Below are 18,722 nucleotides of genomic sequence, written 5' to 3'. Positions count from 1 at the left end.
GCCAAGCTGGTCGGCACGCTGAGCACAGGGCTGACCTTGGCAGAGTGACCAAGCTAACTGCTTGGGGAGAAAAGAACAGAAGAAAGCAAATATTTCTATACATACAGCTGAAAAGCAAATAAATGAACCCATAAGGATTTGATAATGGAAGCAAAATACAGTAATTTGCAGATCAGCGAACAACTGCAGCTTCAGTTGCACACAAATACACTGAATAATCCTCAAAAATAACAACCTGAATGTTACTGCTTACTTATTAATGAGGAAAATCTAGAAGTTTCAGAGGTAACAAAAGCTCTGAAAGCTGTATTTCTTACTTGTGCTGGATATCAATCCCTCTTGCCTTCCATCTGCTCTCACTTTGATGTAAGAACAATGAAATCACTCATCACCCAGGTGAGCTTTAACTGCTGTGGAAGCCTCAGGGCACACAGGGACACGATGTCACAGCTACCAGCATGCACAAGAGGCAGCTCCAGTCTGTTCCTTTAAGGCAGGGGTAGGCACTCAACAGCTGAGTCAGGTTGTAATGACAAAAACAAGGCAAAACTTTGCTAAAACCAAGCAATGATCATGCCCTCAAGGTTTCCCACCTTCTGAGATTATAGATCTTATGCCTCTTTCTGTCCTGCAGGTGACCAGGATGCTCTGATCTAAGCTCTAAAGATGCTTCTGCATCTTCAAACAGCGTCACTGATGAGAAGTTAGTTACCTTTGAACTCCTTGATCATGTTCTGATGATTCTCAAGAGCTTCCCTCAAGATCATCTCAGGTTGGTCCATTTTCCATCGCCACTCCGTGCCCACGGGATTTGTATGATGTCTGGAGGAAAAAGAGACCAGAGTGACTCGCTGCAGTTTGCACAAACCCATCTGTCACCCTGCAGACTCCGGCACTGCTTAATAAAATTCAAAGCAGCAGCAAATTATCTGCAGGATCCTTCTTCTAACAACCCTCAGATGCGATCGCTGGACACCATTCTCTCATCTCCCTCCTCCCACTTTCTGGTCTCCCCAGGAAGAAGAGCAAACATTGCAGCCCAGTATCAACATTGTGCATCTATTTGTAATCGTGGGTAAAAGGTTTATGAGAAGTTAAATGATGCTCTGCAGTCAGGAAGACCTCTTCAAGGAAAGAAAAATCAGCTCTACCTCCTCTTCTAACAACAGCTACACAAAGCACTAAAAAAGAAGACCCTAAGCCCCTCTTAAGTTCCATTCTGGAGGTACCAACTACTGCCTTGAGAAGGAAAAGGTTTATTCCTAAGGCAATTCCTGGTTAACATTCTAGTAAGAAGACAGATGAGGGCAGGCTACTCAATGGGGGCCTGCAGCATGCCAGAGCTGTGTCTCTGGTGGATGTGGTTGGGCTCCCAGCTTTACTCAGCAGGAGCTCCCATCACTTCTGAGATCTGCAAACTAACCAGCTACTGACACTTAAATGCAGACAGAGTGCAGAAACCACCTCATGATCCTTCTAAGGAACAGCTGTGTCAAACTGGGTTTGGAAGTCAATGTTGCAGAAAGCACCACTGTACTCACATTTTGCTTTCCTCAAAAACACAAAAAGCCCACGCAGGGAAATCCACCACCCAACTGCACGGAAGGTATCTGAAGCTTCTCCTCTTTCCTTTATTCTTTGGTACAAGAGGATATCGCCACACCTGGATGAACCTAATCAGTGGTTGGTGACCCTGCACATAGCAGGGGGGTTGAAATTAGATGATCACTGTGGTCATTTTCAACCCAGGCCATCCTATGATTCGAATCCAGGCCAGCAAAGGAAATCTCCTGAAGTGGTGTGCTGCCAGTGTGTGCTTGCATTGGACACCTCCAGCCCTAGGCCAGGCTGTGCACAAGCATGGACCTCTCACTGGTGAGGGGCATTTCACAGGATCATTAAGGTTGGAAAAGATCTCCAAGGCTTCCCCCACCATGCTGACTGCCCACATCCCCCAGTGCCACATCTTTATGGTTCTGGAACACCTCCGGTGACCCCACTGCCCCCTGGGCAGCTCTTTTGGAGAAGAAATTCTTCCTAATATCCAACCTGACTCTCTTCTGTGCAAATTAAAGCCATCACCTCTTCTCCTGAAATCTCTCGTCCCAGGGACCTTGCTGCACTCATGTTAGGATCAAACAGGGATAGGAAGGTGCCTACAGGATGCACCCAGAATATCAAAGAATTCCTGTACTTTCAACTCCTTGTTCTCTGCCCTCTCATTCTTTTTCCCTAAAACTCACTACAAAACCTTCTCCACTTCTCCCTGCTGATTCTACTGTGGCTCATGGAGCAATGTATTAAGAAGAGCAGCATGTATTTGCTGTCCCTTTCCAAACAGCACTACTGGATTAACCTAGGGCTGGACAAGAAAACACCAAGCAGCATCTCCTCTTGCGAGGCTGATCAGCTGATCTGAGCTCGGATCAGCCATGGGGAGGACTGGCAGCTCCTGCCTTGCTCAGGCTTCCAGCTCCAAGGCCATTGGGATGTGACAGCCAGCACCTAACTACACAACAGGGAGGGCACCTCTTCAGAAGGAAATGGCTGCTTCAGTGCCTCCTGGAGACAATCAAGACTCCCACTAATTTCCCCAAATGATTAAAACCTGCAGTTCCACACATGGGCTGTGCTAAGACAGATTCTAAACCCAACATCAACAAAACCAACCTCTGCAAGCATCTCTTTGTCCACAGGGAGAGCAAAGACTCAAGTGCTGCTCTCGCACTATGTTATCATCTCAAAGATCCTTCAAGCCATAGCAGCCTTCCTCTCTAATTTTTTATTTGCTGCCAACATGGAAAATTTTCTGAATGCCAACTATAAAAAGGCATTTATAAACCACTTACATGTTTAACTACATAGCTTGTACCCTATATATTTAACAGGGCAAGCTGGCAGAAAATCAATAGGCTCTTAATGCATGCTGGACAACTATTAATTACCAGCGTCAAGCAGTCCTTGCTTTTCTAACACATTCCAACTGTTCACAAAACATATCAAGTCGTGCCTGCAAAGCTGCTCAATGGCAAACAGCAGCTTCTCCTTCCCTAGGAAACAAAGCACCGTTTGATGGCTGATGGGATCACTGCAAAGGCCATGACACAGCCATTCCCTTTCCATACCTCTGAGTCGTGCATCTCACCAGCTGCTTGGGTCTTGGGCAGGTAATGGGGCATCACTTCTCAGCCTAAAATAACTTCACGCACACACCAGAAAACCCTCACTTCATTAGAAAAGGAAAATGTTGCTGCTGGAAAATTGTGAAAAAGCACAAGGCGTGTGGTCCCTAGGAAGGGATGGGAGGGAAGAAGCAGAACAAAACTAAAAGTTGATGACTGCAGGATGCAGTGAGTCCCAGAGCCAGCAGGTGAGGTCCCAGAGGAGAGAGAAAGGCTTAAGGGCAATGAGTTCCAGGGAACTGGCAGCATTTGAAATCCTATTAAGGCAGAAGTGCAAACTGTGGCAATAAAAAGCAAAGATACGAAGTGTAACAAGAAACCAATCTGGCAGAATCACAGCGCTGCTGCAACCTTGCAGTGCTCCATCTGAAAAGAACAAAAGCACGGGGTCACACTCAGAGAGGTCAAGGCACACAGCCACAGGGTGCATAAAAGGGCCAGCAAGAAAGACCTCCCTATAATGCATGGGGAGCAAGCAGATGGCCAGGGAGAAAGTCCAGCCAATGCACAAGGACAAAGTTTAATGCTTCGTTGTTATGCCAAGAAAATTGCCTGCACCTCCCAACGGCAAAGGGAAAAATAGGGGAGATGATGAAAAGGACAGGTAAATGGTGCACATCTCAAAGTGCTGTCGCAGGGGTGGATCCCACACCCCTCAGTGCACTGGATGGACTGGCTGACAGGGCATCACAAGAAGCTGAAAGCTTGAGGACAACATACAAGAGTGATTTCTGACACTGTGAATGCAGTTCTTCAGCAGGAACTCCTGCACCAGCCCCCTGTAACTCCTTGTTCCTCAGGACACATGGGACTAAATACATGGCTGTGATCCCCTCACCAGAGGACAGCATGAGATGAGCAGCAGCCAGCTCAAATCTGTTGAGAATGTCTTATGCCAAGATTAAGAGAGGGAACAGGGAAAAAAAAGAAGCTGAGCTTTTGATTTACTCAGTGTTTTAATGACCTGAACAAAGAGGCATCGTGGAGGCAGTGCAATGGAAAACTTCAAGCAGGGATGTGCCACCACTGGTTCAGAAGGATGAGAGACCTGGTCCAAAGGGCACCCACAGAGCAGGGCACCAGGCTGGAGCTGCCCCAGCAGCAGAACCCATATGCTGGGAGATGCAAACCCATAGGAAACACGTGCAACTAGCAGCAGATCATTACATTGACATCACCACCGTATCAGTGGTGACAAGCAGTCACAACCCACAACTGGCTGCAAGACAGGGAAGCAAAGAGCTCAGCAGTGCTTACACACAATGCTCTCAGTGTGTGCAAAGGAAAAGCAGATGGCTGGGGATGCAGAGCACCTGCAGCAGGCTGCAAGCATCAGGGCTTCTTGCCCCTGGGCACAGGTGAGGCACAGCAAATACAGTTTTATTTTCTATTTATCCTCTGAAAAATCAGACAGTACTCACTTTGGATAGGAGCAACAATTAAAAAACACCTTTTTAAACTGTTATCTGAGGATAACAGCACAGAATGCACCTACAGAAGCTTCCCATTCAGTTGTTGGTTCAATTTTTTTCCCCATGTTGCTCCAAGCCATCTTTTGTTGGTAGGCTTAAGAGTGAGAAAAATAGCTTAAAATGAATAAACAGAGGAAAATAATAAAAGCTTTTCGAAAAGGCATGGAATAATTCCTACACGCTGATAAGTTTAACACAAAGGAATTAAGCCTACATCAAGTATTGGATATCTAAGCATCTAAAGAAAAATCATTTTAAGAGTGACATCATGTTCACTATTTTCCAAAAATGAAACTTGGACTTGACATGCTTTCAAATCAAACAATTTTCAGAGACAGTTGAAAAAGGCACGTGTTGATTTTTTATTTTTATTTTTTTTAATCAAAATCAAAAGTTACTTATTACTGTAAGTGGGCACCAACCCAGCTATGACACCTATCAAGACACGAGCATTCCATAGGCAGTGAGCATTTACATTAATAACAGCTGCATGTCCAGGAGTGCACATACTGCACGATGAGAAGCACAGATGTCAATCCCAGATATTGCTACCAGGATCCTTTTACACCCCATCACCACCCTGCTGCATGATGATGGAATCAAAGCTCCTCACTGCCAGCGTGTGCTGGGAATCCTCCATGGTTGATGCTACTGTTGGGTTTCAGCAACCTTGTGGTCACTTAGAGTGACCTTGCCTCCACGTTAGGTGCATGTAAATAAAAAGAAGGGAACGGCAATCTTGCTGTAAGAGGAGCTCTCAGTCTGAGCACAAATTCAGCCTGCTGTACATATCAGAGCTGAAGCCTGCCAGTACAGGTATAAACGCTACAAAAGTTATCAGAAATTCAAACCAAATTCTTTATGGAGTACTTTATTCCGTCTGGTTTGCCTCCTCCTCGGGTCCAAAATAAACGAGGTTTAAATTAATAGGCTTTATTAGCTGTTCCATCTCTCCACAATAATGGGTCGTGTTTTAGACGCTCAGCCAGAGGACATAATCAAATCAGGTATGGATTGCAACACAATCACCAGCAGCATCAGGCAGCCTCAGTCCCACACTCACCCTAATTGATTAAGAGGTTTGGTCACTCGCACATTTCCATTTAGACAATTAAGCTAAAGAGGCACTACAAACAGCAAGAGCAACTGGGAGCAACAATAACAGACAGCAACAGACTATTTTTGTAGGGAGAGCTATGAGTTAGGGATGGTGCAATAATTAAAGTCTATTTGTTTGTTTGTTTTTTAACCCCCCCCCCCCTTTATTCTTACCGCGACAGCCTCAGCATTTCAACCCACAAAGGAATGATTGAGAAATAAACCAAAAAACCCCACAGTGCTCTTATCTGCTGCTCAGCGCACCGAGCTGCACAACGAGGCCAAAGCATAAAGCCTCTATTAAAACATTTTGCCAGCAGCAGATCAAAACTATCACTTCCCGTGTCCCCAGCAGCACAGATGGTGACTGCTAATAAGGTCTGTGTTCATTCAGCCCAGCCACTGGTGCCTGGGATGCCGCATTCAGCCTCGTGGGATTAAGAACCTGCACAAAGTGGTGGGTTTGAAATAAAGCTACTGCTTCCAGGATTCCTCCTCAATGTGAGGAATGACACCTGCAGAATGATGGGCTGGAGTTGCATGGAAGGTATCACACACAGCTATTTATCCCAATTCACACTTGGCTTCTCTAATTCAGCCCCATTCTCCAGACACAGACTGCTGCTAAAAAAAAAATAAAAAATAAAAACCAGCAGAGTTGGGTCATTTTGAAGAGGAACAGTGTTAAATGGCCTGCAGTACAATACCAGGAAAAAAACACTTCATTTTGGTGATGTTATTGCTTTCTATTTGCTGTTTATGGTGTACCTTCTGTGTAGGGACAAAGGACAATAATACGCATGGCAATCTTCCCCCATCAGCACAGCCAGAGCTGCAGAATTCAATGCACCATTGCAAGCTGATAGATGGAAAAAAGGAACAAGCAGTACGTTTTTCTTCAGTCATCAGATTGTTATTACATACTCTGAAGAAAAGTGGCAACACTTGCACATTAAACATGCCATTTGCTGTGTCCTTTCAAGCCAGGATAGGATGAAAGCCCATCAAGAGAACCAATTAACATTCTGGTATAGAGTCCCAAATGCAAACTTAACAGGATAACTACTGCCTGATGCTTATACTTAATATTATCATGGGAGACAGCTTCAAAGCGCATTCAGAATTACAGCCATACTTCTGCATGGATGCTGTCGTTTTAATATTCTCATGAAATATATGCATTATTAGAGCTTGAAGATTGAAAAGATGGGAAAGGCTTTGGCTGTTTTGGCATGAAAATAGTGGCACATTGGACACCTAGGCTTAGGGATAGAACAGCTGTTACTGGCAGCCAGCCCCCTATAGCAGACTTAAATAGCAGAGGATGTGCAGCCCCCGTGGTTTGAAATAGCTAGCAAGGTAGGAGACAAAAGAGCTGAAAGAATAACCTGTGTCCTCCCACTCAGCACACTTCCACGTCACCACTTTTATTTCTGCTGAGCCTCAGAGATCCCCTCTCACATCCCCCAGTCCAGCAGAAGCCTCCCTCCAGCATCCAGGCATCTGGTGAGCAGGGCAGCTCACAGCTCAGATCCAGGCAAAGCTTCAGAGAAGGACAAGAAAGCAATCCCTCTGAGAAAGGGGTCACTTTACTGAGATTCAAGATCATTTATCAGCTGCTTTAGAAAGCAGCAGTTGGTGAAGTCATCACATTTCACTCACTGAGAACGTGACTGAGTTGGGGGCAAAAGTATTTTAAGTAAGAAACAGGATTTGACTTCAGAACAAAAGTACTTGAAATATTTAGCACCTCAGTGGCTTTGCGCAAGGCCAGAGCTCATCCACGCTCTCCAAAGCTCTAGGAGAGTCCTAGCCATCTCAACAGGGACACACGTTGCATCAAGGGCTGGCACCTGCCAGCTCATTCAGAGCAGGGAGCAGAGGGACCCACAGACTGTACTGCCTCTCAGTCTACCCGACTCCCTGATTTCACCTTCCACTGGTATCCAGCACATCTGAACTTGCTGGGGCCCAGGACAGACGCAGAGGACACTACTGTAGGGAAGGGGACACTGGGGAGCCCTCAGACCCAATTCACTGGGAGTTGGAACCGGATGATCTTTAAGGTCACTTCCAACCCAAGCCAGTCCATGATTAAGTCCCAGAGATGAGCAGCCCACAGCAGCCCCACCAGTCCCAGCCCAGGGGCCTCACAGCACTCAGAGGAGTGCAGCGACACGGAGGAAAGGGGAGCACAGCTCCCTGACAGCAACGGAGTGGCTCAGAGCCCAGCTGGCCCACACAGGGCCTCCAGAGCAGGGCACAGATTTAGCACCACAGACACTGCTGCTGGGGCACCGCTGTCCCTTGCGCTGCTACGCCACGAAAGACCACAGACACGGGGGTAATACAGCATGTAAGCAGGTGACCTCTCCCAAAGTAGAGCTGCATCAGCACTTTACCTCCAGCAGAACACACACTTGTTGGCGCAGGCCAGGCTCGGCGTGGCCTCCATGCAGCGGTGGCTCTCGATTCCATAGAATGTGTGCTTGTAGCAGCCACCTCTGCCTCGGAGCATCGACTGGCAGCAGAGAAAGAGACACACAGATACAAGAAAGTTAAAACTAAGGGTTTAACATCTGCCCCCTGGGCGCATTTAATGTTTTTAACTTGCACTGGTGTCCAAAGTCACCTGCGATGGGTGCTGCAGCCATGGAGCAGCTCAGAGAAATGACAAACGCACTCCAGCTTAAGAAATTCAAAGCAAGATCAGCATACAGTCCAACTGCTTACGCACAGCTGAACAGAAACAAGGTATTATGGTGTCAACATTAACTGCCCTAGAGGAGACTTAAGCGAAATCAATACTTTCTCACTTGTAACACCAAAGCGTAGCAGGGTGCTTTTAACTGAATTAGCCAACATAGGAAGCAAGTGAAGCCACTTAGGCTGTAAGAAGAATTATTAACAAGGGTCAATTTAATGGCTGCTCTATGAAACACTCAATTCTTCCAGATTTTTGTGCAGAGTACTTCTTCTAGCCTCCCATTAAAAGATACCCTGCCCCCCAAACCCCCTCTCACACCACTGGCCCCAGCAGGACACTGAGCTTCCTTCTGGAGCTGCAGACACCTTCCCACCACACTCTTCTCCCGCTCAGCACACAGGGAGCAGGGACTGTCTTCCATTATCTCACTTTAATAATAACAAATGAGAAAGGTTCTTCAACGCTCTCCGGAGAAAGTGTGAAATACGGCTGTGTAACTTTTAATCTGTCTTCCCCTACATGAAGGGTCCTGCGATGCAGAAACAGGCCTGCAGTGAGCTGTGGGGGAAGAACAGAGGCAGTGCCTGGCATACATACAGCACTGCGTACAGGTGAAAGATTGAATGAAATGGAAAATGCTGTTTACTCTGTCCATCCCTCCAACCACAGATTCCAGGAGACTCCAATTCCAGCAGAGCAAGCTGTCCTACAGACCGCATCAAGAAGGCAAATCGGATCTTCCTTACGTTTGCAGTTCTCTGCTCTTTCCAGAATCCAGCAGACACAATGATTTCAAACTGAGATATCACTACAGAGCTTTCTGTAACACTTCTCCACCCAACCCTGGCTTGTTTCTCACTGATTCACATCCTGAAGGCACTCACACACTGGTGTGAATCCGAGTCAACGCCGCTGCCTGTAACCAATTTCAGCTCGATTTATTAGAGCTCTTTCTATTCAACTCCTGCTTAAGCTAAAAATAGTAAGGGCCTATCTAAGCACACAGAGCTGCTATTTACTTTGTGAAATGGCTTTACAGTGCCGCATTAAATTTCAGTTCTTTAATAAAAATAGGTTCTCTGGTTTTCTCTCAGTGCCAGCACTGACGAAGCCTGACAAGTTTTTCTTTAAACACTTCATGGCCTTCCCTGGCACCAAGAACAACAGAGGAGAGAAATATTTGTCAGAGCAAACAGAAGAAGCATTGCTGGGATCAGCACGCCTCAAATGTTCCTGACAATGCAGCGGTGGGCTTGCTAAGCTGTTCACCAGGAGCCTTTGATGAGACAGTTCATTGATAGCAAGCATTAAATAAAGCCTCACTGCAGCCACCCACTTCGGTGATTGCCATTCACAGAGCTCTTCTCAAAAATAAACAGAGTTAATCACGTAGCAAAAGAGAGCTGGGACCAGGAGCTGATCGCTGCCACCGCACAGGAGTTAGCTGGCACTCTGATGAGATGCTGATTCCCAGTTTATCATCCTGTGAACGCTGACAGCTTTAGCATGTTAGAATCAATGCTACTCCCCAAATGCACACCCTTACAGAGCAGCTTTCAGCATGCGAGCTGTGAACTGCTTCTCAGGGACCTGCAGAGGACAGCTGGAGCAAGAAACACAGAGCAAACTTCAGCTGCTTTGCTCAGTTTGCTATGTGAACCTTTCAAGGGAAAGAACAGCAGAGGAGCGCTGCGTGTTGCCAACCAGATGCGTCAGCCACACAACAACAGGTCTGAGAGCCCATGTGCCATCTGAACGTAACGATGAGCTCTGCTGTCTTTGTCTCTCAGGACCTCACACCTCTGATGCAATCTTCCCACTTTAATGCGTGGCGTTCCAGTCCTGTCCTGCATTTCAGTAGGCAGGAGGGATTCCAAACAGAATGGACAAACAGAAACGGTGATCTTTCCAGCTCTCTGCTCACGTTCTGACTGCTGGCAGCGGGGCTGTAATAGCCTGACATGCAGAACTAGAGCTTGGGAAGTGAAGTGTTGTCTTGCAGGTAACAGAGCATTTTTAAAGGGTATTCCACCTAGAAGCTGTATACCTGTATAGCTCTAAGAAGTAAGTCTCTAGCTTTCAATTTATAAACAGAGAAAAAGGAAAAGAGCATACCTTTGTCCACCGACAGAGCTTCACTCCAGAATGGCTTCCTATCAACTTATAGCCTGAAAACAAGAGGTGAGTCAAACCATCAGTTTTAATCTGCAGTAACTGATAAATGAAACAATTAAGTGCTGCACAAAATTAAGCATCTCCATTCTCAGTGCTGCTCCTCCCTGCTGGAGCAAGCGGGACACAGCAACGAGGTGTCCGTGCCCACCTGACCCCGTGAGCCCATGCAGAGCCAACATGTGGCCATGCAGGGGAAGTGCTTTTCTCCCCATGGGATCTATTTGTACTGCTCAGTTCTGTCTGAATCAATGGAGGGGGCTCAGGACTGCATGAAACAGGTATGGGACACCTGCACTGACCCCAAGGGTTGGCACTAAGTGGACCCAGCAGCACATCAGACCAAGCCTGAGGAACACCCCCTGATCCCATGCAGCACAAGGGTGAGGAAAGCACTGAGATGGAGGGCTAAGGTGTGAGCCCAAGCACCAGCAATTCAGCAGATTTACCACCTCTGCCTCTGGGGCACAGCCCTGGTGAACAGCTCTGCAGGCAGCTGCTCCCCACACCTGCAGGAAGCTGGTCTCACACCATTTCCTACCTCCCAGCCAAAACCAACAGAATTTTATTTATTGGCCCACATGGATTAATTCTACAGTATTCATTAAGCACTAAGTACTATTATTACCCAAACTGCTTGAGTTAGGTTATTTTCCTCTTTGGAAAAAAAAAAAAAAAGTACTTAGAGACTAATACATCTGAAGGATTAAAAAACACAAATCAGCATAAAAATGTGAGGGATTGGAGAGCGTCACGATGCTGTTCATACTGCAGCACTGACATGTCAGCATGGCCTGGCTGCCCAAACCTGCACATCTCCACTGGCAGCAGGAGGCTGATGTTTTCATTAACACTTCCAAACAAAATCATACTTTAGGTATCCAGCATCCCTCCTGCCAGGGCAGGGACCCCAATCCCCTTCCCCACTTTAGGCTGTTAAGGGACTGATGGCTATATTAAGTGAGGATGCAGGGACTTCAGGCTGCCCCCAAGAGCAAATCCTGAGCTTCATCTGCCTTCCAGCTCCATGGGAGCAGATGATACTTCAGACTTCAGCTCCTGAACGAGCAGACCTCAAAACCCTGCATGCATGTTTAGGGTTAAGCAAACTCAAGAAGCAATGCAAGCCAACAAGCCTTGACATTTTACATCCTTTCCTGGAAAAGGAGAGAGTGCAACTCTAGCCAGAGCTTCTGACTTGGAAGTGATGCTCTGCAAAGCCTCAGGTGACATTGGGGACACCATCTAGGTCTGGATGCAACCCAGTAGACCACATAGCAGTTTCCAGCCAACCCTTGCCTGAGAACTACGCACACAGAGCTGCATCCCATTATCTCTTCCCACTCCAGATCTCCCCTGCATGTTTCTTCTGTAGTTTTCCACAAACAGCCTTGCCCAGCAAGGGCCAATCCCAACTGAGACCTTCTCTGTGTCACTCAAACTCATGTCCCTAAAGGATCTGATGAACACAGAGAAGGGTGGTATGTCCCTCTGACACAGCCGCCCCAGCCAGGCTCTGTGCTGCTATCAGCCACCACCATCCTCTATTTCTCACAACCCAACAACAGCATCCATAGATTATTTTCTCCTAGGTCATTTGTCAGCAGAAGGAACGTGGCTGCTTTAAAACGAGCATTAGTTTAGAATTAAACAGGAAATAGGGTATGCCTGCCCAAACCCTCGCCCAAATCCATGAGCTGTTTAAGGGAAGACAGGATGCATCTGAACTGAGCACGGTGCCAAACCCCACAGCCCAGAGCTGCAGCACTCTCTTGAAGTTGATCAGATCTACTTCCAGCACACAGAGTGCCTGCAGCACCCTGTAAAGGCCAACAAAATGGTACACGTTCAACACCAAACCAAAGGCTTACAAACTTCAGCCAGCTTTAGCAATACAAAGAAGTTTCCTCACTCTACTTGCTGCTGCCAGGAGTCACAGCTGTGGTTACTGGAAGAAACCATGCATTTGCAGGACTTCTTATGAGCACTGTATGAAGTGCCTGAACTCAGGTCTTCACTGCATAGGGAACATTGGTGGGAGCTGCCAAGCCACTTCAGCAAGCTGCACACGAACACTCGGACTTACACCAAGTATCGGTGACAAAGCCTGACCCTTTGCATATCTACTGTAGGTGAGCAAAGTTCCTTTGATTTGATGAGCCTGTTTCTTGAAGTATTTAACTGCTGGTTTGTAACACAGGCAGCAAAGCAGCTTGAGCTCTAAGAAAAATGGAAAGGGTTATGTGGGAACCAAAAGTGCTGAGTTTCAAATCAGCCATGGGAGAAAGCAAGTCAGAGAACCAGGCAGAGCCTTCTCACTCTGTTTCCAGAGCTCACAGAACACACACTACTGCTTAAGAGCAAACCCAAGAAGTATTGCTTGTAAGCAATAACAAGTGAAGATTTGGATGCAACACCTTCCAAACAATACAATGTGTTGTCTCAACGGGACTCAATCTCTACACATATGCAGATCCTAAGGCTCTACAGCATCTCTCATACTCAAAACACTTGTTATCACTTAACCTGTAAACTCTACTTGTGACTACAGGCACAAGAATCCCAGATCATAAGTCTATTTTAGCTGATCCCACAGTAAATAATAAATGTTGAATGGCCAAGAAACTCACCAAGCTTCACTGAAATTCAGTGTCACTATCATAAAAATTTGAATTAAGTTTTTAAACAAGCTTTTGGGTGAAATTTGTTTCATCAGGCAATAACACAAGGCCAATAAACATTTGGTGACTGCTTGCTCTGAGAATCCAACCCGAGTTTAATAGACCATGGGCAGACTTTTAGCTGAGATGACCACTGTCACAGATGGTAAATGCTCCATCATTACTGTAAAACACTTCTGCAGCTGTTTAGGATCACAGTGCAACACTTCAGTTCCATCATGTAAACAGTTTGAAAGGTTCAACCTCCAAAATCCAATCCACAGTCTGAAAAAGTGCACCTGCAATACTCGCACTACACAACTTGGAGACTCCCCTGGCTATCATAGAATGGCCTGGGTTGCAAAGGAGCACAATGCTCATCCAGTTCCAACCCCCTGCTGTGTGCAGGTCACCAACCAGCAGCCCAGGCTGCCCAGAGCCACATCCAGCCTGGCCTTGAATGCCTGCAGGGATGGGGCATCCACAACCTCCTTGGGCAACCTGTTCCAGTGCCTCACCACCCTCTGGGTGAAAAACTTCCTCATATCCAACCTAAACCTCCCTGTCTCAGTTTCAAACCATTCCCTCTTGTCCTGTCACCATCCACCCTCATAAGCAGCCCTAAAGCTATCCTGACACAACAGTGTCCAGTGGAAAACCAAAGGCACCTTACCTTTCAGAACAGCTTCCTACACTAAAAGCTTCCTTCAGCTGAAGTCTTTGAATGCACAGAGCAGAAGATTTAATTATGAAAGAATGAAGCAGATGACTGGCTGAAAAATCCCCTGGAGGTGCAAAGCCTTTGCCATGCTCCTCTGAGAACGCAGCCGCTGCACGCTTGGTAAAAGCCAACCTGATGTCATATTATGCTTCAAAACCCAAATGACTTTCAGAAAGCTTGCTTCTGAGAAACAAGTACTGCACAGCTGACAAACCAGCACGGGTCTATCAAGCCACCTCCTTCAATAAGTCTGTTTGAAGCTGTATTATCTGTTAAAGCTGTAAAACAGTGAAGAAAAGGGAACTCCAAACCAGGGGAATGCTTACAGGAAAAAAGTTCCCACTTTCTGTGTTGTTTTGCACGAGAGCTGGTTAACAGGTCAGCAACACAGCAGCAATCCATCACCTCCACTCCAGGGACCGCCCCGAAAGCTCTCCCACAACTGCTGCACTCAGGCCACCTCTGAAGGCACTGATCTGAATAAAGCTGGAGAACGAGCAAGAAAAATACAAGTGTGGTTTGTGAAAGGAACCTGTTCACATTTCATCAGCATTTTATGCGGAAATAAAAGTGGGATCTGGGAAGTAGAATTTCTGAGATGGCTGGAAAAACCTCCTGTTTCGGGCCCCAGGATCAACTCTGCAGGCTTTTGTTGGTGCTGTTTTAAAAACTTCCTTTGAAGTGGAAGAAACTGCTCCTAAAAAGTACCACAAGCTTGTGAGCTGCAGGAAGGTTCTGCCTACAAGTTCTCTTTCCTACTCCAAGCTTGTGAGAAGGACTGCAGGGCTGTACCTTACATACACAGAAACACTACAGTTCAGACCAAACTTTGTCCACTTCTATCAGTGGAGCTGCTGAAGCATCACATACAGTGAGAAGGATGTGGAGGAGCACAAAGAACATCTTGAATTTTTTTTATATATATATATATATATATTTATTTTTTTTTTTTTAACTTGCAACAAAAGCCTGCTGAAGTTGGTAGAAGAATCACTGCTGCCATGGTAGGCAAACAAACCTGACCTGCTATCATGAAAGTGGGACTAGCAAAATCCAAGGATGGCAATGCCAGCAGCTTTGAGTCCAGCACCAACAGCTGAGAGCCAGCAAACAACCTTCTCACTTAAACTGGGATGTCCATTTTAACCCAAGAGCACGTTTCCTTTTCACTACAGAACTGCCAAAGCTTCCAATGCTTAAACACATTATTTCTAATCAAATTATGATTTTTATGACCACTGGGACCACTAGTATTTTCACCTGCAGCAACTAGTACTGAAGAAAAACAAGAAGTTGCCAGCACCCGACACCTTTGACAAGGAATGGTAAGGCAGAGTATTGGCAGAGCTGTTGGAAAATGTTTGCCACAAATGACTCATGTTGATGTCCTCCACCAGAAGCAGCCCCAGCAGGGCACACCTTAGAAAACCAACACCATGAGCATCAAAAGCATGGCAGCCCATTCCATTTTAATCAAACCCCAACAAAAATGCAAGTTCTTGGGACCTCCTCTCAACCAAGAGAAGATGGAGAAATGAGATGCCCATTCCTTGCCTGGATAGTTTCATTAACTTCCACACTGGCTTTGCCACCCCAAGCAAAGAACAGCTGTCTCCTATCCCAAAGGGGGGGCCTTTGTAGCTTGGCAAACATCCACCCTCCATCCATTAAGACAGCCAGAAGAAAAAGAACAAGCCAGCTACAGCCACAAGTCCCCTTCCAACTGCTCTCAGATGCTGCGCAGATAAGACCTGCAAGACAAAGCTCATCCAAAGTCTCGAACAGCAAAAGGATCCCTTTGTCTCTGGGATGCTGGGAAGACAAGCTCCATGAGGAGGAAAATCCTTTTTCTGGCTGAAAAGCAAGCAAAGCAAGAGACAATATGATGGGACTCCTGAACAGGGAGAGAAGAACTCAGAACTCAGAACTCAGAACTCTGTCCTCCACTGCCTCAGCCAACAGCCCCTGCCCCACTGGGCAGCAGCTGTCTCACTAGAATCTCAAGCTTACCTGAATGTAGCCTTACTTCCTTCCATCTTAATGGGTTTAATTTCAAAGACCAATACTCTCCAAATGTTAGGTAAGATCAGTGCACTTCAAACATGAATGAACTATGCTCACATTCCTCTAGGACACATGGGTAACTCCAACTCCCGTGATCACACACACAGGAAGATTCAGGCCCACAAGGCTGAGCTTTGACTATCTACCCTGCTACTGATAAGGGCACCAGCAAATGAGTATTGCAATCAGCTCATCACCAAGCTCTCGGCAGCTTCCACACTGTGGGACTTCAGCATCCTCTGGCTCCTGGATTCTACCTCCACCACGCATTCTCCTTTTTTTTTTTTTTTTTTTTTTTTTTTTTTTTTTTTTACAGGGACTTTAAGGAAATACAAGAGAATTTAGCAGGCTTAACTTTGCCTGGTTTCAGGCACTACATTTACCTTGATCACAGGTATTCACAAAAGAAGAATTTTGTGTATTTTGCAAATTAATGTTTAAATCTTCCCATGGGCAGCACTTGAAGTCTGTGGTTCATTTCAGGGACTGCACCAGCGTTACCCATCCCTGACCCAGCTGTGAGCTGCTAGTGCCACCTGGAGTATCAGAGCTCCAAGTAAATGACACTGAATCCCAGCACTGCGTGCCAACATCTCAGCGCACAGCCTGCAAAACAAACCCCAGCAGCACCAATCTCTGGGCAATGTCTCTGCAGCAGATCTCACTCCCAACGCCAGGATGTGGAGCTCAGCACAGCCAGCCAAGCCGAGGCAATGAGGAAAAAAAATAATCAGTAAGAATGGGCAGCAAGAGCCACCAACCAACTACTTTGAAAGCTAATCTCAAGCAAGGTCAATAAGCACTTGGAAAGCCCAGCCCTCTAGGTCCTTCTGAAGTCAGCTCCTGATTTTCAAAACATGCTGAAAAAAACACACAGATGAAAGCTTATCTTTGCATCAAACAGCAAGCCAAAGCACGACAGAAGTAGTTACTGAAGTAGTCCAAACTACTGCAGATACAAGCTGTTCCTAACAGCACTTGCCTTTGGATACCAGCAAAACTGAGATGATATGGACACCCTGCTGCTAAATTTGAGGCAGTGAAGACAACAACGCAACTGCAGCTTGGGGAAGCAGAATGATTTCTTCAGTGCCAGCAGGGTCAGCTTTTGGTACCATTAATCCAATCCTGTTGCATTAGTGCCTATCACAAAACTCAAGTAGGGCCGTATTTAGAAAAGAAAGAAGCAAGGACCTGCTGAGTATGAGCAGATTAAGAAGAAAAATGCAGATTTCAGCTCGGCAAGGATTGTTTCATGAATCTACAAGCCTCTGCAGAAAGCAAATGAGAACATCAGTTAGGCTGCGCCTACTAATCACCACAGGAAACACTTGCATGAAAGGTTTGCTTCTATTTTCAGTTCATTTCATGACATTTACCTAAACAGATGAAGCAGCAGGAGCACGCTGCCAGCCTCTCTCCAGCTATACTTGTTACTGTGGGTATTAAGTGGCTCGTGCTGTATTTGTATTTTATGCAAGACTGAACAGTGATGGGAAGGAAATCAGCATCTTCTCACAGCACAAGACTGGCTACGACTTTCAAAGCAGCAGCTGTTACAGAGGACCTTTATAAAGGTATTTGCAAGCAGCCAGCCACAAGGGCCTCCAGCTACAGCGTCCAATACTTCAGGTTATATTTAGCGCTGCCTCTGAATTCCAGCTAAAATGGAACTATTGTTTATGCAATTTTCAGTTTACCTACAAGGCAGCACGCTAAGTTTGTCTGAAGGTGATTAAGAAGTGTGTTACGGGGGGCTGAAGAGATGCTGCTCAAAGGCAAACTCCTGTTACACAACCACAGTTCAGAAAAACAGTTTTCTTGTGAATCCCCACCACTGTTTTTGCTTTCTCTTGGGCTAATTATGCCCTTAGGGATAATGCTGAACAGACACTGAACCTATACCTAAAGTAACCAGTTGCTACATAAATTAGGTGATCTGACTGTATCACACTTGTTATTTTCAAGGGATGGTGCTAAGGGACGAAGCAAGTTTTATTTTATTTTTTACAGCCTCATAAGACTGCCCTGGTGTGTTTTATCTGCAAAAAAAAAAAAAAAAAAAACCAGCTATAACATGAAAAAAAGAAGAAAGGCAGATTATTTTCTTCACTGCTCAGCAACTGTTAAGGAATGATGGGAAGAGCAGAAGGAAGGAAAGGAGGGATGCATTCACAAAGGTGGTTGCAGCTGAAATTACACAGAATAGTTTTCACGTCTTTTACACTGCAGATTTAGGTAAGCAGACCCCCACGCTTCACAACCACTGCTGGCACCACCCTGGATGCCAAAGGAAGGCAGAAATATGTACTTAAGTGTGACCAATGAATTCCTGTGCCCGGAATATCAGAGATCTGAGTTACCTGGAGAAGAACCTGCCTTTGTGTCAGAAAGTTACAGCAGGAATGCAACCTTCCCTCCAGCACTATTTTTTTATTTTTTTTTTATAACAACCACTTTTATACAGCACTAAAACACCAACATTTCATCCACCCCCCAAAAACTGAATCCACGATGCCTGGTCAGAGCAAGGCAGAGCATCAAGCACTCCTGTGACACCCCCTGAATAACAGAGAGCCAACTGAGCACTGCACCCCAAGAAGAGCACTGGGCAGAGCAGCTGCTGGGAACCACGCACCCAAACCC

At 46.1% G+C, this 18,722-nt stretch overlaps 1 protein-coding gene across 2 annotated transcripts in view; it reads right to left on the bottom strand.

Annotated features, from left to right (window-relative positions):
- LOC100550560 (S-adenosyl-L-methionine-dependent tRNA 4-demethylwyosine synthase TYW1) overlaps nucleotides 1-18,722 on the bottom strand; it is a 78,772-nt gene that overhangs the window by 41,650 nt on the left and 18,400 nt on the right. For both annotated transcript variants that reach the window (XM_085240553.1, XM_019621931.3), the window contains exons 9-11: nucleotides 10,575-10,627; nucleotides 8,155-8,273; nucleotides 713-822 (exon numbers count right to left, since the gene is read on the bottom strand). In XM_085240553.1, the coding sequence (XP_085096679.1) occupies nucleotides 713-822; nucleotides 8,155-8,273; nucleotides 10,575-10,627 (282 nt within the window). The remainder of the gene's footprint in view (nucleotides 1-712; nucleotides 823-8,154; nucleotides 8,274-10,574; nucleotides 10,628-18,722) is intronic.

Source organism: Meleagris gallopavo, chromosome 21, assembly GCF_905368555.1.
Source record: "Meleagris gallopavo chromosome 21, MGAL_WU_HG_1.1, whole genome shotgun sequence".
NCBI lineage: Eukaryota > Metazoa > Chordata > Aves > Galliformes > Phasianidae > Meleagris > Meleagris gallopavo.
The sequence above is the reverse complement of the archived record's forward strand: the minus strand, read 5'-3'. Positions and strand labels throughout refer to the sequence as shown.